The sequence below is a fragment of the Heteronotia binoei genome, chromosome 4 (genome assembly GCF_032191835.1).
Source record: "Heteronotia binoei isolate CCM8104 ecotype False Entrance Well chromosome 4, APGP_CSIRO_Hbin_v1, whole genome shotgun sequence".
Classification (NCBI taxonomy): Eukaryota; Metazoa; Chordata; class Lepidosauria; order Squamata; family Gekkonidae; genus Heteronotia; species Heteronotia binoei.
The window spans coordinates 185,926,359-185,942,403 of NC_083226.1; the positions used below are offsets into that span (position 1 = coordinate 185,926,359).

General features: G+C 50.0%; 1 protein-coding gene across 1 annotated transcript in view; it reads left to right on the top strand.

The window, feature by feature from the left end:
• Window positions 1-1,263: 1,263 nt before the first annotated feature.
• UNC13B (unc-13 homolog B) overlaps window positions 1,264-16,045 on the top strand; it is a 294,094-nt gene continuing 279,312 nt past the window's right edge. Inside the window, exon 1 of the mRNA XM_060236646.1 lies at window positions 1,264-1,304. Within this exon, the coding sequence (XP_060092629.1) occupies window positions 1,283-1,304 (22 nt within the window). The 5' untranslated portion in view covers window positions 1,264-1,282. The remainder of the gene's footprint in view (window positions 1,305-16,045) is intronic.

Genomic DNA, 16,045 nt, shown 5'->3' on the forward strand with positions numbered 1-16,045 from the left:
ACTTGGCCACTTCACTGCTGACTCCCAACTCTAAATCATTTATGAACAAGTTAAAGAGCATGGGACCCAGTACCGAGCCCTGCGGCACCCCACTGCTTACCGTCCTCCACTGCGAAGACTGCCCATTTATACTCACTCTCTGCTTCCTATTACTCAGCCAGTTTTTGATCCACAAGAGGACCTGTCCTTTTACTCCATGACTCTCAAGCTTTCTAAGGAGCCTTTGATGAGGAGCTTTATCAAAAGCTTTCTGGAAGTCAAGGTAAACAACATCTATCGGGTCTCCTTTGTCCACATGTTTGTTCACCCCTTCAAAGAAATGTAACAGGTTAGTGAGGCAAGATCTTCCCTTGCAGAACCCATGCTGAGTCTTCCTCAATAACCCGTGTTCATCAATGTGCCTGCTCATTGTGTCCTTGATAATGGTTTCTACCAACTTTCCCGGTATTGAAGTCAGACTGACAGGCCTGTAATTTCCTAGATCTCCTCTGGAACCCTTTTTAAAGATGGGGGTGACATTTGCTACCTTCCAGTCCTCGGGAACAGAGGCAGATTTCAATGAAAGATTACAGATTTTTGTTAGAAGGTCCACAAGTTCAACTTTGAGTTCTTTCAGAACTCTCGGATGTATGCCATCCGGACCTGGTGACTTATTAGTTTTAATTTGTCTATTAGTTGTAGGACCTCCTCTTTTGTCACCTCAATCTGACTCAGGTCTTTCAACACCCCTTCCAAAATTAGTGCTTCTGGGGCGGGCAAAGACTTCTCATCTAGGCTAGAGGCTAGATGGACATCTGACAGCCATGAGGATCCTGTGAATTGAGGGGGATGGCCCTGGGGGTCCCTTCGAACTCTAGGCTCCTCCTCCTCCTCCCCCCTGGCACCTCAGGCTAAAAGGATCAAGTAGTATCCTCGCAATTTGTGTGGCTTCATCTCACGATTTTAAATATATATATATATATATCTCTATCTCAAAAGGTAACTAGCTGCGCGCCCCTCCTGCAGTCTGTGTTTCGGAAGCCCCGCCCCGTCTCCTCCCCGCTGCCCCCCGGCGTGGGCGTGTCCCTCCAGGTGGCTTTGGACCCGGCCCCGCCTCCCTGGCCCCGCCCGCCTCCCTGGCCCCGCCCCTCCCCGCGCCACGGGGTCTCCCGCCGGCCGGCCGAGGGGGGAGCGGCGCTGCGGGTTCGAGTCCCGGCCTGGCCTGGGCCGGCGGCGGGCGCGGGCATGCGGAGCGGCGGGAGGCGAGGAGGAGGAGGAGGAAGCAGCCGCCGGGGAAGGCGCCATGTCCCTCCTGTGCGTGCGCGGTGAGTCCTGAGAGGGTTGCCAATCCCCAGGGGGGGCCAGGGGATCCCGGGATGGAGCCCCCCCGTCCAGGTCCCCCGAAAGCAGGGGGGGGGGGAGGAGAGCAGAGGGGAGCGTCTGCTGGGCGCTCCGTCCTTCCCCAGGGAGACCGAGTCTCATAGGAGAGAATGAAGGATTGATCCGTGGGTCCCTGGGGCTCTGGAAGGGCTGTTTTTGGAGGTAGAAGGACCACATTTTCAGCACAGCATCCAGTGCCTCTCCCCAAAATGCCCCCCGAGTTTCAAGAAGATTGGGCCAGGGGGCGCAGTGCTACGAGCCCCCAAAGACGGTGCCCCCGTCCTCCATTCTTTCCTAGGGGAGGAGGGCCTTTAAAAAAGGTGTGCGGTCCCTTTCAATGGGCTGGCCGGAACTTCAATTCGGAGTTCAGTGATGCTTGTCACCCCCTGGCTCCGCCCCCAAAGTCTCCTGGCTCCGCCCCCAAAGCCCCCAGATATTTCTTGAATTGGACTCGGCACCCTACTCGTAACGTCACAGGGTCACATGAGGGGGGACCTGGTTCAACACCCCCAGAAGGCTGGCGCCCTAGGCAGTCGCCTGGTTTGCCTAGTGGCGGCCCCCCCCCCTGGCTGACGGACTCCCTCCCGGAATATAGCTTGGGGGGGGGTCTTCTGGGGGTCCGGCTGGACTCAGCCTTGGGGGTCCTCCTGCTGCTGCTGCTGCAGCCCAGGGTGGCAGGTAACTCGCCCCCACCTCCCCTCACTCTGCCTTCCTTCCAAGGGGTCACCTCTTGGCCCAGGGCAGGGGGGGGGGTGGGCTTGAAAATCCAAAGAGACAGAGCTGCTGAGCAGCTTCCAGGCAGAGAGCCAGTTTGGTGTAGTGGTGAAGTGTGCGGACTCTTATCTGGGAGAACCGGGTTTGATTCCCCACTCCTCCACTTGCAGCTGCTGGAATGGCCTTGGGTCAGCCATAGTAGTGAAGTGCACCAACTCTTACCTGGGAGAACCGGATTTGATTCCCCACTCCCCCCCCTGCACTTGCTGAAATGGCCTTGGGTCAGCCAGAGCTATCGCAGGAGTTATCTTTGAAAGGGCAGCTGCTGGGAAAGCTCTCTCAGCCCCACCCACCTCACAGGGTGTCTGCTGTGGGGAGAGAAGACATAGTAGATTGTAAGCTGCTCTGAGCCTCTGATTCAGAGAAAAGGGCGGGGTATACATCTGCTGTCTTCTTCTTAGGTTCAAAGACTCTTATCTGGGAGAACCGGGTTTGATTCCCCACTCCTCCACTCGCAGCTGCTGGAATGGCCTTGGGTCAGCCATAGCTCTGGCAGAGCTGTCCTTGAAAGGGCAACTTCTGGGAGAGTTCTCTCAGCCCCAACCACTTCACAGGGTGCCTGCTGTGGGGGAAGAATATAAAGGAGATTGTAAGCTGCTCTGAGACTCTGATTCAGAGAGAAGGGCGGGGTATACAGCTACGGTCTTTTTCTTAGGTTCAAAGACTCTTATCTGGGAGAACGGGATTTGAGTCTCCATTCCTCCACTCGCAGTTGCTGGAATGGCCTTGGGTCAGCCATAGCTCTGGCAGAGGTTGTCCTTGAAAGGGCAGCTTCCGTGAGAGCCAGTTTGGTGTAGTGGTTAAATGTGCGGACTCTTATCTGGCAGAACCAGGTTTGATTCCCCACTCCTCCACTCGCAGCTGCTGGAATGGCCTTGGGTCCGGCATAGCTCTGGCAGAGGTTGTCCTTGAAAGGGCAGCTGCTGGGAGAGCCCTCTCAGCCCCACCCGCCTCACAGGGTGTCTGTTGTGGGGGGAGAAGACATAGGAGATTGTAAGCTCCTCTGAATCTCTTATTCAGAGAGAACAGAGGGGTATAAATCTGCAATTCTCCTTCTTCTTCTCCTCTGCAGGGGTGGCGGGGGGAGGCAGGAACTTCTCCCCAAGGCTCCCGGGAAAGGGAAGGCTGGGCTGGATGATCTAGAATCGGGTGGCCAAACTTGCTTAACATAAGAGCCACATAGAATAAACATCAGATGTTTGAGAGCCACAAGACATGAGCGTCGGATGTTTGAGAGCTGCAAGACAGGGAGGGAGGGAAGCAAATGGAAAAGACTTTGATGGCTCTTTCCCTTCTGCTGGAAATGTTTGCACTGGTGACTTTGTTCTTGTTTTGTGTTTAAAAATAACGAGAGTTCACAGGTATCACAAAGTTAACCCAAAAATGTTGGTACATGTTGTGGCCATTTTCTTTTCTTTACTACAGAACTTTTCTGCCTTCCACATTTTGCCTGCCTTTTCCCTGCTTCTCCAATGGCAAAAATTAAACACACACTTTTGCAGCTTCTGTTTCACCCCTGCCCCTTACAGAACAGAAGCTATTTCTCCCCTTGAGCCAAAAGCCCCCTCTTCAGCCTACCTCCCAGGTGGATTGTAGGGATACAGAGGCAGAGAGGAGTAGGGGTGGCCAGCGGTAGCTCTCCAGATGTTTTTTGCCTACAACTCCCATCACCCCCAGACATTGGCCATGCTGGCTGGGTCTGATGGGAGTTGTAGGCAAAAAACACCTGGAGAGCTACCGTTGGCCACCCCTGATATAAGCTGCTTTGGGTCTCCGAGGGAGACGTAGCAGAGTAAATAAAGAAGGGGCATGATGGTGTTGGGAGGAGGAGAGCGGATTTGGTTGGTTTCTGTGGCAGTTGCCGTGATTGGCTGTTTGAGGGGGCTGGCCCTTCCTTTGACATCTCTGCTCCCCACAGTATTCCTCATAGGAGCTGCCTGCCTGCCCCCTGTGTGGGGCATTCTGGGTCCATTTCCCACTGGACATGTGGCCCTGGAAGGTAGGACCAGAACTAAGGGGTTGAAATTAAATCAAAAGACTTTCCGGCTCAACATGAGGAAGAACTTCCTGACCGTTAGAGCGATTCCTCAGTGGAACAGGCTTCCTTGGAAGGTGGGATCTCCTTCCTTGGAGGTTTTTCAACAGAGGCTAGATGGCCATCTGACAGCAATGAGGATCCTGTGAATTTAGGGGGAGGTGTTTGTGAGTTTCCTGCATTGTGCAGGGGGTTGGACTAGATGACCCTGGAGGTCCCTTCCAACTCTTCTGTGATTCTAACAAGCTTCCTTCTCGGAAGGTGGTGGGCTCTCCTTCCTTGGAGGTTTTTAAACAGGCTAGATGGCCATCTGACAGCAATGAGGATCCTGTGAATTTAGGGGGAGGTGTTTGTGAGTTTCCTGCGTTGTGCAGGGGGTTGGACTAGATGACCCTGGAGGTCCCTTCCAACTCTTCTGTGATTCTAACAAGCTTCCTTCTCGGAAGGTGGTGGGCTCTCCTTCCTTGGAGGTTTTTAAACAGGCTAGATGGCCATCTGACAGCAATGAAGATCGTGTGAATTTAGGGGGAGGTGTTTGTGAGTTTCCTGCGCTGTGCAGGGGGTTGGACTAGATGACCCTGGAGGTCCCTTCCAACTCTTCTGTGATTCTAACAAGCTTCCTTCTCGGAAGGTGGTGGGCTCTCCTTCCTTGGAGGTTTTTAAACAGGCTAGATGGCCATCTGACAGCAATGAAGATCGTGTGAATTTAGGGGGAGGTGTTTGTGAGTTTCCTGCGCTGTGCAGGGGGTTGGACTAGATGACCCTGGAGGTCCCTTCCAACTCTTCTGTGATTCTAACAAGCTTCCTCCTCGGGAGGTGGTGGGCTCTCCTTCCTTGGTGAGGAAGTGAGCTCTCCTTCCTTGGAGGTTTTTAATAGAGGCTAGATGGCCATCTGACAGCAATGAAGATCCTGTGAATTTAGGGGGAGGTGTTTGTGAGTTTCCTAGATTGTGCAGGGGGTGGACTAGATGACCCTTGAGGTCCCTTCCAACTCTATGATTCTATGATCTGCTTTAAGGAGCAGGACTTTGGTGACAATTCACCTCTGTATCAGAATGACATCTCCCCCCCCCCCCCGAGGCGCAGATTGGAGGGGGTTTTCTTTGTGCTTTGTAGGGGCAGGGTACTAAAACTCCTTTGTTCAAGGTGTTTGGGATCACCTTAATGTGGCTTTTGAGCCACTCGTAAGACTTTTATGGTTCTTCCCCTTCTGCTGAAAATTTTTGCGTTTGTATTTGATTGTTTGGTGACCTTTTTAATGTTTTTGCTGTTTGAGTGTTGAGAGGATCTCAATCTCCCAGGCAATGCAGATTCCCAGAGCTGGGGGTCCCCCGGCCAAGGTCTCCAGCCTTACTGTGTCTCTGGCCCTTCTTCTCTGGCTCCTGTTTGTGGTGGTAAAATGAGCAGCAGGTCCTGCCTCTTGAACCCGGAGCTGCTTTGAGGAGAGTCTCAGAGTGGCTAACGATCTCCTCTACCTTCATCCCCCACAGCAGACACCCTGTGAGGTGGGTGGGACTGAGAAGGCTCTCACAGCAGCTGACCTTTCAGGGCAACTCTGCGAGAGCTCTGGCTGACCCAAGGCCATTTCAGCAGCTGCAAGTGGAGGAGTGGGGAATCAAACCCCGTTCTCCCAGATAGAGTCCGTGCACTTAACCATGACACCAAACTGGCTCTTGCCAGACTGAAGAACAAGCAAAAGTTACAGGTCATATATAATCTAACACTAATGACTCAGCACCTTTTCCACCTAACCCGCTCCTGTGTAAAGTCTTTGAATTCTATTCCCAGGCCTCAGTGGCACTCTCTGCCAAGGCCACATTCCAGTGGTTTAGACATCTCCGGTTGGTATCAGTCTTCGTTTCCATGGAGACTAGATTAGGCCAGACACTCTCCCTGCACCTGGAGTGCCTTCTTCCCAAAGTGAACAGACAGTGCTAAGTAAAATGCCTAATACAGAATGAGGTTATAAATGACAGTAAATGAGGATACAATTGTGAGCCTGATAAGAGTCCTCTGGGGGCCTCATCCGGCCCTCAGGCCGCATGTATGACATCCTTGCTCTAGGCTGCATCTGGATATAAAAGGTGAATACGCCTGGTAAATATTAACGAATACAAAAGAATGGTGTAGACAGTACTGTTGACAAAACCAATATAGTTCAGGATGCAAAAACCACAGCCTGGAATTTGTTGGTGGAAGCAAATGCAACAAGTTAATATTTTTTAAAGCTTGTTTTTTGTTTAAGCCATCTTAACTCTGTTGTTATCCTGCTTTTCCCGCAATGATCCCAGAAATGTGTGCCCACCATGCTTTGTGGATTCAGCTGTACAGGACGTTTGTTGTTGCTCTCCTGTTGTGTTGTGTTCTCCAAGCAGCCTTCTCAGAACATAAGAGAAGCCATGTTGGATCAGGCCAGTGGCCCATCCAGTCGAACACTCTGTGTCACACAGTGGGCAAAACCCCCCAGGTGCCCTCAGGAGGGGCCACCAATGGGGCCAGGACACTAGAAGCCCTCTCACTGTTGTCCCCTCCCCAAACACCAAGAAGACAGAGCATCCCTGCCCCAGACATACGAACCTAAGAGAAGCCTTGTTGGATCTATATATATATACACACACACACACACACACACACACACACATTGCAGCTAATAGCCACTGATGGACCTCTGCATATTTTTATCCAATGCCCTCTTGAAGCTGGCTATGCTTGTAGCCGCTACCACCTCCTGTGGCAGTGAATTCCACATGTTAATCCCCCTTTGGGTGAAGAAGGACTTCCTTTTATCTGTTTTAACCCGACTGCTCAGCAATTTCATTGAATGCCCACGAGTTCTTGTATTGTGAGAAAGGGAGAAAAGGACTTCTTTCTCTACTTTCTCCATCCCATGCATTATCTTCTAAACCTCTATCATGTCACCCCGCAGTCGACGTTTCTCCAAGCTAAAGAGCCCCAACATTCTGCGCCTCAAAATAGGAGTCGATTGCACCTTTAAGACCAACTTAGTTTTATTCAGAACGTAAGGTTTCGTGTGCTCTCTAAGCACACTTCATCAGACGAGAGCGCACGAAAGCTTGCATACTGAATAAAACTAAGTTGGTCTTAAAGGTGCAGTCAACTCCTGTTTTGTTCTGCTACTTCAGACCAACACGGCTGCCTACTTGGATCCTGACCATTAGAGCAGTTCCTCAGTGGAACAGGCTTCCTCGGGAGGTGGTGGGCTCTCCTTCCTTGGAGGTTTTTCAACAGAGGCTAGATGGCCACCTGAGAGCAATGAGGATCCTGTGAATTTAGGGGGAGGTGTTTGTGAATTTCCTGCCTTGTGCAGGGGGTTGGACTAGATGACCCTGGAGGTCCCTACCAACTCTAGGATTCTAGGATTCTTCAGGAAGTGGTGGGCTCTCCTTCCTTGGAGGTTTTTAAACAGAGGCTAGATGGCCACCCGACAGCAATGAAGATCCTGTGAATTTAGGGGGAGGTGTTTGTGCGTTTCCTGCATTGTGCAGGGGGTTGGACTAGATGACCCTGGAGGTCCCTTCCAACTCTATGATTCTAACTTCAGGAAGAACTTCCTGACAATTAGAGTGATTCCTCCGTGTTACAGGCTTCCTTGGGAGGTGGTGGGCTCTCCTTCCTTGGAGGTTTTTCAACAGAGAGGCTAGATGGCCATCTGATAGCAATGAAGATCTTGTGAATTTAGGGGGAAATGTTTGTGAGTTTCCTGCATTGTGCAGGGGGTTGGACTAGATGACCCTGGAGATCCCTTCGAGCTCTGTGGTTCTATAAAGGAAAGACTAGCAACACTAAGAATGTTCAAGTACTGTAATCAGGTTTTTTTGTGTGATTATTTTTATTTTTTTCATAAAGGGGGTAAAGAAGGAAGAAAGGGGAAGGGGAAAGTATATTTATCAATAATTTTCAAATGTCATGAATAGTTACATGCAACAAATAAAATCAAGTAAAGTCAGCTGTTTAAGTAAGAACACCTAATTGACATGTCAGAGCAGATAATAAAACATGACATCACCATGATGACTTCACAGGCACCAAGTCACAAGCCACAGAGTTTGGGGTGCTTGAGACCTCCCCACCTCAGCTCCAAATGGCTGTTCTAAGATGGAGCTTAGAATGGAATTCACACATGGAATTCAGTGCCACAGGAGGTGCTTCAAGATGGGATTGGATCAACATCTGGAGCAGAGGTCCATCAGTGGCTATTAGCCGCAGCGTATCGATGGAACTCTCTGTCTGGGGCAAGTGATGCTCTGTATTCTTGGTGCTGGGGGGGGCACAGTGGGAGGCTTCTAGTGTCCTGGCCCCACTGATGGACCTCCTGATGGCACTTGGTTTTTTTGGCCCCTGTGTGACAGAGTATTGGACTGGATGGACCATTGGCCTGATCCAACATGACTCCTTTTACGTTCTCATGTCTGGGGCAATGATGCTCTGTATTCTTGGTGCTTAGGGTGGGCAACAGTGGTAGGGCTTTTAGTGACCGGGTCCCACTGGTGGACCTCCTGATGGCACCTGGGGTTTTTTGGCCTCTGCGTGACCCAGAGTGTTGGACTGGAGGGGCCATTGGCCTGATCCAACATGGCTTCTCTTATGTTCTTATGTGACACAGAGTGTTGGACTGGATGGGCCACTGGCCTGATCCAACATGGCTTCTATTATGTTCTTATGTGACACAGAGTGTTGGACTGGATGGGCCACTGGCCTGATCCAACATGGCTTCTATTATGTTCTTATGTGACACAGAGTGTTGGACTGGATGGGCCACTGGCCTGATCCAACAGGGCTTCTCTTCTGTTCTTATGTGACACAGAGTGTTGGACTGGAGGGGCCACTGGCCTGATCCAACATGGCTTCTCTTATGTTCTTATGTGACACAGAGCGTTGGACTCGATGGACCATTGGCCTGATCCAACATGACTTCTCTTATGTTATTATGTCTGGGGCAGGGATGCTCTGTATTCTTGGTGCTTTGGGGGGGGGGCACAGTGGGAGGGCTTCTAGTGTCCTGGCCCCACTGGTGGACCTGGGGGTTTTTTGGCCCCTGTGTGACACAGAGGGTTGGACTGGATGAGCCATTGCCCTGATCCAACAGGGCTTCTCTTATGTTCTTATGACTGGGGCAGTAATGCCCTGTATTCTTGGTGCTTGGGGGGCACAGTGGGAGGGCTTCTAGTGTCCTGGCCCCACTGGTGGACCTCCTGATGGCACCTGGGTTTTTTGGCCACTGTGTGACACAGAGTGTTGGACTGGATGGGCCACTGGCCTGATCCAACATGGCTAATCTGATGTTCTTATGTGACACAGAGTGTTGGACTGGATGGGCCACTGGCCTGATCCAACATGGCTTCTCTTATGTTCTTATGTTTTTTAAACCAGTTTCTTACCAGACAGCATCCTAACGAGCATAAGAAGAGCCTCTTTGCTTCTCTCATACTTGATTCTCCAGTGGGAGAAATGGTGCCACCTCCCCACCACTCCATATCTAGCCCTCCAACTGCCGGGTCATACGCACCACATAGGCTTCTCTCTCATGTGAAGCTGCCTTCTACTGAACCAGGCTCTTAATCCATGCAGGTCCTTCTTGTCTGCTCAGACTGGCAGTTGCTCTCCAGGGTCTCAGGCAGATGTCTTTCATGCTACCTCCTTTTAACCAGAGGTGCTGAGGTTTGAACCTGAGACCTTCTGCATGCCAAACAAGATGCTCCACCACTGAGCCACCATGATCACAGAATTCTGCACAATGCAGGGAACTCACAAACACCTCCCCCTAAATTCACGGGACCGGTATTGCTGTCAGATGGCCATCTAGCCTCTGTTGAAAAACCTCCAAGGAAGCCTCTGTTTAAAAACCTCCAGATTTATACCCCGCTCTCCTCTCTGAATCAGAGACTCAGAGCAGCTTACAATCTCCTATATCTTCTCCCCCCACAATAGACACCCTGTGAGGTAAGAGAGCTTTTTACAGCTGCCCTTTCAAGGACAACTCCTCCGAGAGCTATGGCTGACCAAGGCCATTCCAGCACCTGCAAGTGGAGGAGTGGGGAATCAAACTCGGTTCTCCCAGATAAGAGTCCATGCACTTAACCGCCACACCAAACTGGCTCTCTACCTCCTGAGAAAGCCTGTTCAACTGAGGAAACGCAGTAATGGTCAGGAAGTTTTTCCTAATGTTGAGCCAGAAGCTCTTTTGATTTAATTTCAACCCACTGGTTCTGGTCCTACCTTCTGGGGCCACAGAAAACAATTCCACACCATCCTCTATATGACAGACCTTCAATTACTTGAAATATTTACTTAGTTTCTTTTCTATGCATAATAATAATAATAAGGATCATAGTAATAGAATCATTTGCCAGCATTTTGGAATAATTTCAGGCTCCCCAGCTGTTAGTCTAGTTTGATTGGTGATTCTGTTTGAAGTTTCTTATGGTTTGTTTGGTCTTACCTGTGTCTGAATATCATTTGGTCTCTCTAATTGTGGTTATGTCTACAACACAATGTAGGCTGTGACCTACTGTTAGCTGACCCAAGCCTAAGATTTGAAGAAGATTGGATTTGAGATTGAAACGGGAGATCACCGGATTCTCATCTCGGTTAATAAGTTGTTTTCACCAATATTTGCTTAGCTTTGGTTGTTTAATTTTGTGTTGTCAAAATTGTTATATGTGAAGGTGCTCTGCTTCATGTGATTTTTTGAGCTGTGCTGATATTGCTAGTAATAGAAAACAATAACAGACTTTGAGGTCAGACATAGAGTTGGAAGGGGCCATAGAGGTTATCTAGTCCAACCCCCAGCTCAATGCAGTATCAGCCTAGAGCAGGGGTGTCAAACATGTGGCCTGAGGGCCGACTCAGGCCCCCAAGCATCTGCCTCTTGTCTGCTTCCTTCTCCCTCTCTCTTGCTTCCTTCTGCATCACAGCTTGCTTTGCCAGGCTGGCTCAGGTGCTACAGAGCAAAGTTTCTATTTTCTCCATTGGCTGAGGCTCCTCCCATTGAGAGCCAAGCCTCTCTTCCTTCTGTTGGCTGAGGCTCCTCCCCCTCCTGGTCCCCTGGGGAGGGAAGGAAAGAGCCAGAGCTTCCTTTGCCCAGTTCCCTGGATCCCACGGGAGAGATACAAAGAAAGCGCCTTTAAGACTGAGTGCTAATGTTTTAAGATTTAAACCCCCCAAAAAAACTTTAATTGTTTTTTTCTGTGTCCTTTATAAAGTTTCTATCTCTGCTACCTAATCTTAAATAGGTACACATATGGCCTGGCTCAGCATGGTTCGGCCCAACAAGGTCTCATTTATGTCAGATCCAGCCCTCATAACAAATGCATGGTTATAGGAGGAGGGAGACTTGTCTTAGCAGTAGTCTGTGCGAAAAGGATCTAGGGGTCTTAGTGTGATGCTGTGCCTAAAAAGGCAAATGCAATTTTGGGCTGTATCAACAGAAGTCTGGTGTCCAGATCACGTGATGTGATGGTTTCGCTTTACTCTGCTCTGGTAAGACCTCACCTGGCGTATTGTGTTCAGTTTTGGGCACCACATTTTAAGAAGGATCTAGACAAGCTGGAACGGGTCCAGAGGAGGGCGATGAAGATGGTGAGGGGTCTGGAGACCAAGTCCTTTGAGGAAAGGTTGAAGGAGCTGGGGATATTTAGCCTGGAGAGGAGGCGGCTGAGAGGTGATAGGATCACCATCTTCAAGGACTTGAAAGGCTGTCATCTAGAGGATGGTGTGGAATTGTTTTGTGTGGCCCTGGAAGGTAGGACCAGAACCAAGGGGTTGAAATTAAATCCCAAGAGTTTCTGGCTCAACATTAGGAAGAACTTCCTGACCGTTAGAGCGGTTCCTCAGTGGAACAGGCTTCCTCCTTGGGAGGTGGTGGTCTCTCCTTCCTTGGAGATTTTTCAACAGAGGCTAGATGGCCCTCTGACAGCGATGAAGATCCTGTGAATTTAGGGGGAGGTGTTTGTGAGTTTCCTGCATTGTGCAGGGGGTTGGACTAGATGGCCCTGGAGGTCCCTTCCAACTCTTCTATGATTCTATGAATTCGACACGCTGGCTAGAGTATCCCTGACAAGTCTATAAAACTAAGTTGGTCTTAAAGGTGCAACTTGACTCCTATTTTGGTCTACTACTTCAGACCAACTGACTACTTGGGAGTCTTTGTCCAGTTGCTGCTAAAAGACTGTTAGCTGATTCCACCAATCCCCAGGTAGCTGATTCCACCGTTAAGAACATAAGAGAAGCCCTGCTGGATCAGGCCAGTGGCCCCTCCAGTCCAACACTCTGTGTCACATAAGAACATAAGAGAAGCCCTGTTGGATCAGGCCAGTGGCCCCTCCAGTCCAACACTCTGTGTCACATAAGAACATAAGAGAAGCCCTGCTGGATCAGGCCAGTGGCCCCTCCAGTCCAACACTCTGTGTCACATAAGAACATAAGAGAAGCCCTGCTGGATCAGGCCAATGGCCCAACCAGTCCAACACTCTGTGTCACATAAGAACATAAGAGAAGCCATGTTGGATCAGGCCAGTGGCCCCTCCAGTCCAACACTCTGTGTCACATAAGAACATCAGAGAAGCCCTGTTGGATCAGGCCAGTGGCCCCTCCAGTCCAACACTCTGTGTCACATAAGAACATAAGAGAAGCCATGTTGGATCAGGCCAGTGGCCCATCCAGTCCAACACTCTGTGTCACAGAAGAACATAAGAGAAGTCCTGTTGGATCAGGCCAATGGCCCCTCCAGTCCAACACTCGGTGTCACATAAGAACATAAGAGAAGCCCTATTGGATCAGGCCAATGGCCCCTCCAGTCCAACACTCTGTGTCACATAAGAACATAAGAGGAGCCCTGTTGGATCAGGCCAGTGGCCCATCCAGTCCAACACTCTGTGTCACATAAGAACATAAGAGAAGCCCTGCTGGATCAGGCCAATGGCCCAACCAGTCCAACACTCTGTGTCACATAAGAACATAAGAGAAGCCATGTTGGATCAGGCCAGTGGCCCCTCCAGTCCAACACTCTGTGTCACATAAGAACATCAGAGAAGCCCTGTTGGATCAGGCCAGTGGCCCCTCCAGTCCAACACTCTGTGTCACATAAGAACATAAGAGAAGCCATGTTGGATCAGGCCAGTGGCCCATCCAGTCCAACACTCTGTGTCACAGAAGAACATAAGAGAAGTCCTGTTGGATCAGGCCAATGGCCCCTCCAGTCCAACACTCGGTGTCACATAAGAACATAAGAGAAGCCCTATTGGATCAGGCCAATGGCCCCTCCAGTCCAACACTCTGTGTCACATAAGAACATAAGAGGAGCCCTGTTGGATCAGGCCAGTGGCCCATCCAGTCCAACACTCTGTGTCACATAAGAACATAAGAGAAGCCCTGCTGGATCAGGCCAATGGCCCAACCAGTCCAACACTCTGTGTCACATAAGAACATAAGAGAAGCCATGTTGGATCAGGCCAGTGGCCCCTCCAGTCCAACACTCTGTGTCACATAAGAACATAAGAGAAGCCATGTTGGATCAGGCCAGTGGCCCATCCAGTCCAACACTCTGTGTCACAGAAGAACATAAGAGAAGTCCTGTTGGATCAGGCCAATGGCCCCTCCAGTCCAACACTCGGTGTCACATAAGAACATAAGAGAAGCCCTATTGGATCAGGCCAATGGCCCCTCCAGTCCAACACTCTGTGTCACATAAGAACATAAGAGAAGCCCTGTTGGATCAGGCCAATGGCCCCTCCAGTCCAACACTCTGTGTCACATAAGAACATAAGAGAAGCCCTGTTGGATCAGGCCAGTGGCCCCTCCAGTCCAACACTCTGTGTCACATAAGAACATAAGAGAAGCCCTGTTGGATCAGGCCAATGGCCCCTCCAGTCCAACACTCTGTGTCACATAAGAACATAAGAGAAGCCCTGCTGGATCAGGCCAATGGCCCCTCCAGTCCAACACTCTGTGTCACATAAGAACATAAGAGAAGCCCTGCTGGATCAGGCCAATGGCCCAACCAGTCCAACACTCTGTGTCACATAAGAACATAAGAGAAGCCATGTTGGATCAGGCCAGTGGCCCCTCCAGTCCAACACTCTGTGTCACATAAGAACATAAGAGAAGCCATGTTGGATCAGGCCAGTGGCCCATCCAGTCCAACACTCTGTGTCACAGAAGAACATAAGAGAAGTCCTGTTGGATCAGGCCAGTGGCCCCTCCAGTCCAACACTCTGTGTCACAGAAGAACATAAGAGAAGCCATGTTGGATCAGGCCAGTGGCCCATCCAGTCCAACACTCTGTGTCACAGAAGAACATAAGAGAAGCCATGTTGGATCAGGCCAATGGCCCCTCCAGTCCAACACTCGGTGTCACATAAGAACATAAGAGAAGCCCGATTGGATCAGGCCAATGGCCCCTCCAGTCCAACACTCGGTGTCACATAAGAACATAAGAGAAGCCATGTTGGATCAGGCCAATGGCCCCTCCAGTCCAACACTCTGTGTCACATAAGAACATAAGAGAAGCCCTATTGGATCAGGCCAATGGCCCCTCCAGTCCAACACTCTGTGTCACATAAGAACATAAGAGAAGCCCTGTTGGATCAGGCCAATGGCCCATCCAGTCCAACAGTCTGTGTCACATAAGAACATAAGAGAAGCCCTTTTGGATCAGGCCAGTGGCACCTCCAGTCCAACACTCTGTGTCACATAAGAACATAAGAGAAGCCCTTTTGGATCAGGCCAGTGGCACCTCCAGTCCAACACTCTGTGTCACATAAGAGAAGCCATGTTGGATCAGGCCAATGGCCCATCCAGTCCAACGCTCTGCGTCACACAGTGTCACCCCGTTGAACTACTCACTGTAACAAAGTTCTCCTAATATCCAGCTGGTACCTTCCTGCCCTTAATTTAAACCCATTGTTGGGAGTCGTCTCCTCTGCTTCCAACAAGAACAGCTCCGTGTGACAGCCTTTTAAGAGAGCAGCCATGCCCCCCCTCAACTTCCTCTTCTCCAGCCTCACCATGCTGAGGTCCCTCAGTCTTAGTATAGATTTGATTTAGCCAAACTTGAATTAACATGTTTATCTACAAATAGTGTATGTACAGGAGTCTATTGTACTACCAGCTCAGTGCCCTTCTCACCGTGGTCCTTTTTGTCCGTAGGGAGACGACAAAGTATTGGGAAAGCACTGCAGAAGCCCACGGGGAGGGGGATTTTGCAGGGTGAACGTCTGCAGACAAAATTAATCAGGCCTTTGCCCCAAGCGGATTCTCAATTTAGACAGTGGGAGGAAGAGCTGAGAAAGGGACAGAAGATAGAAGAGTATCTGGAATGAATAGAAATTTGTGCCCCATACAGCTGTCAAAATCAGGAAAACAGAATGACCCTTAGAAAGGATTTCAGGTTCGTAGGTCTGGCTTTGCTTGAAACCTGGGGCTTGTTTTCATGGGCTCTTTGGACTACAGGGTAACTTGTCAAATAGTCTGTGACGATAAAGGGCTTCAGAAGTTCCTTTGGAGGCTTGAACAAGAAACACATTGAGTGTTCAGAAAAGAGTTTAGCTTTCAGTGTGTGCGTGAGCAAGATGTGAAATATTGTATTTAAAAGAAATGTTCAAAAACAAAAGCCAAACTATGCAAATACACAACATCATTAACTTCAGCCAAAGCAACCCAGCCCAGTATGCCAGCTTAAAAGCTCTTCAGAATTCTTCAACAGGCTGGATGTTTAAAAACAGAAAGCAAATAGAAAGGGGGGGCCAGGAAATCTCTCCAGCGGAGTCCTAATGATGTTATTAACGTTGAAGCAAGTCCCGCTGATCACAGCGGAGTTTACTCGCTAGTAAGTGTGGTTAGCATTGCAGCCTTTGTATA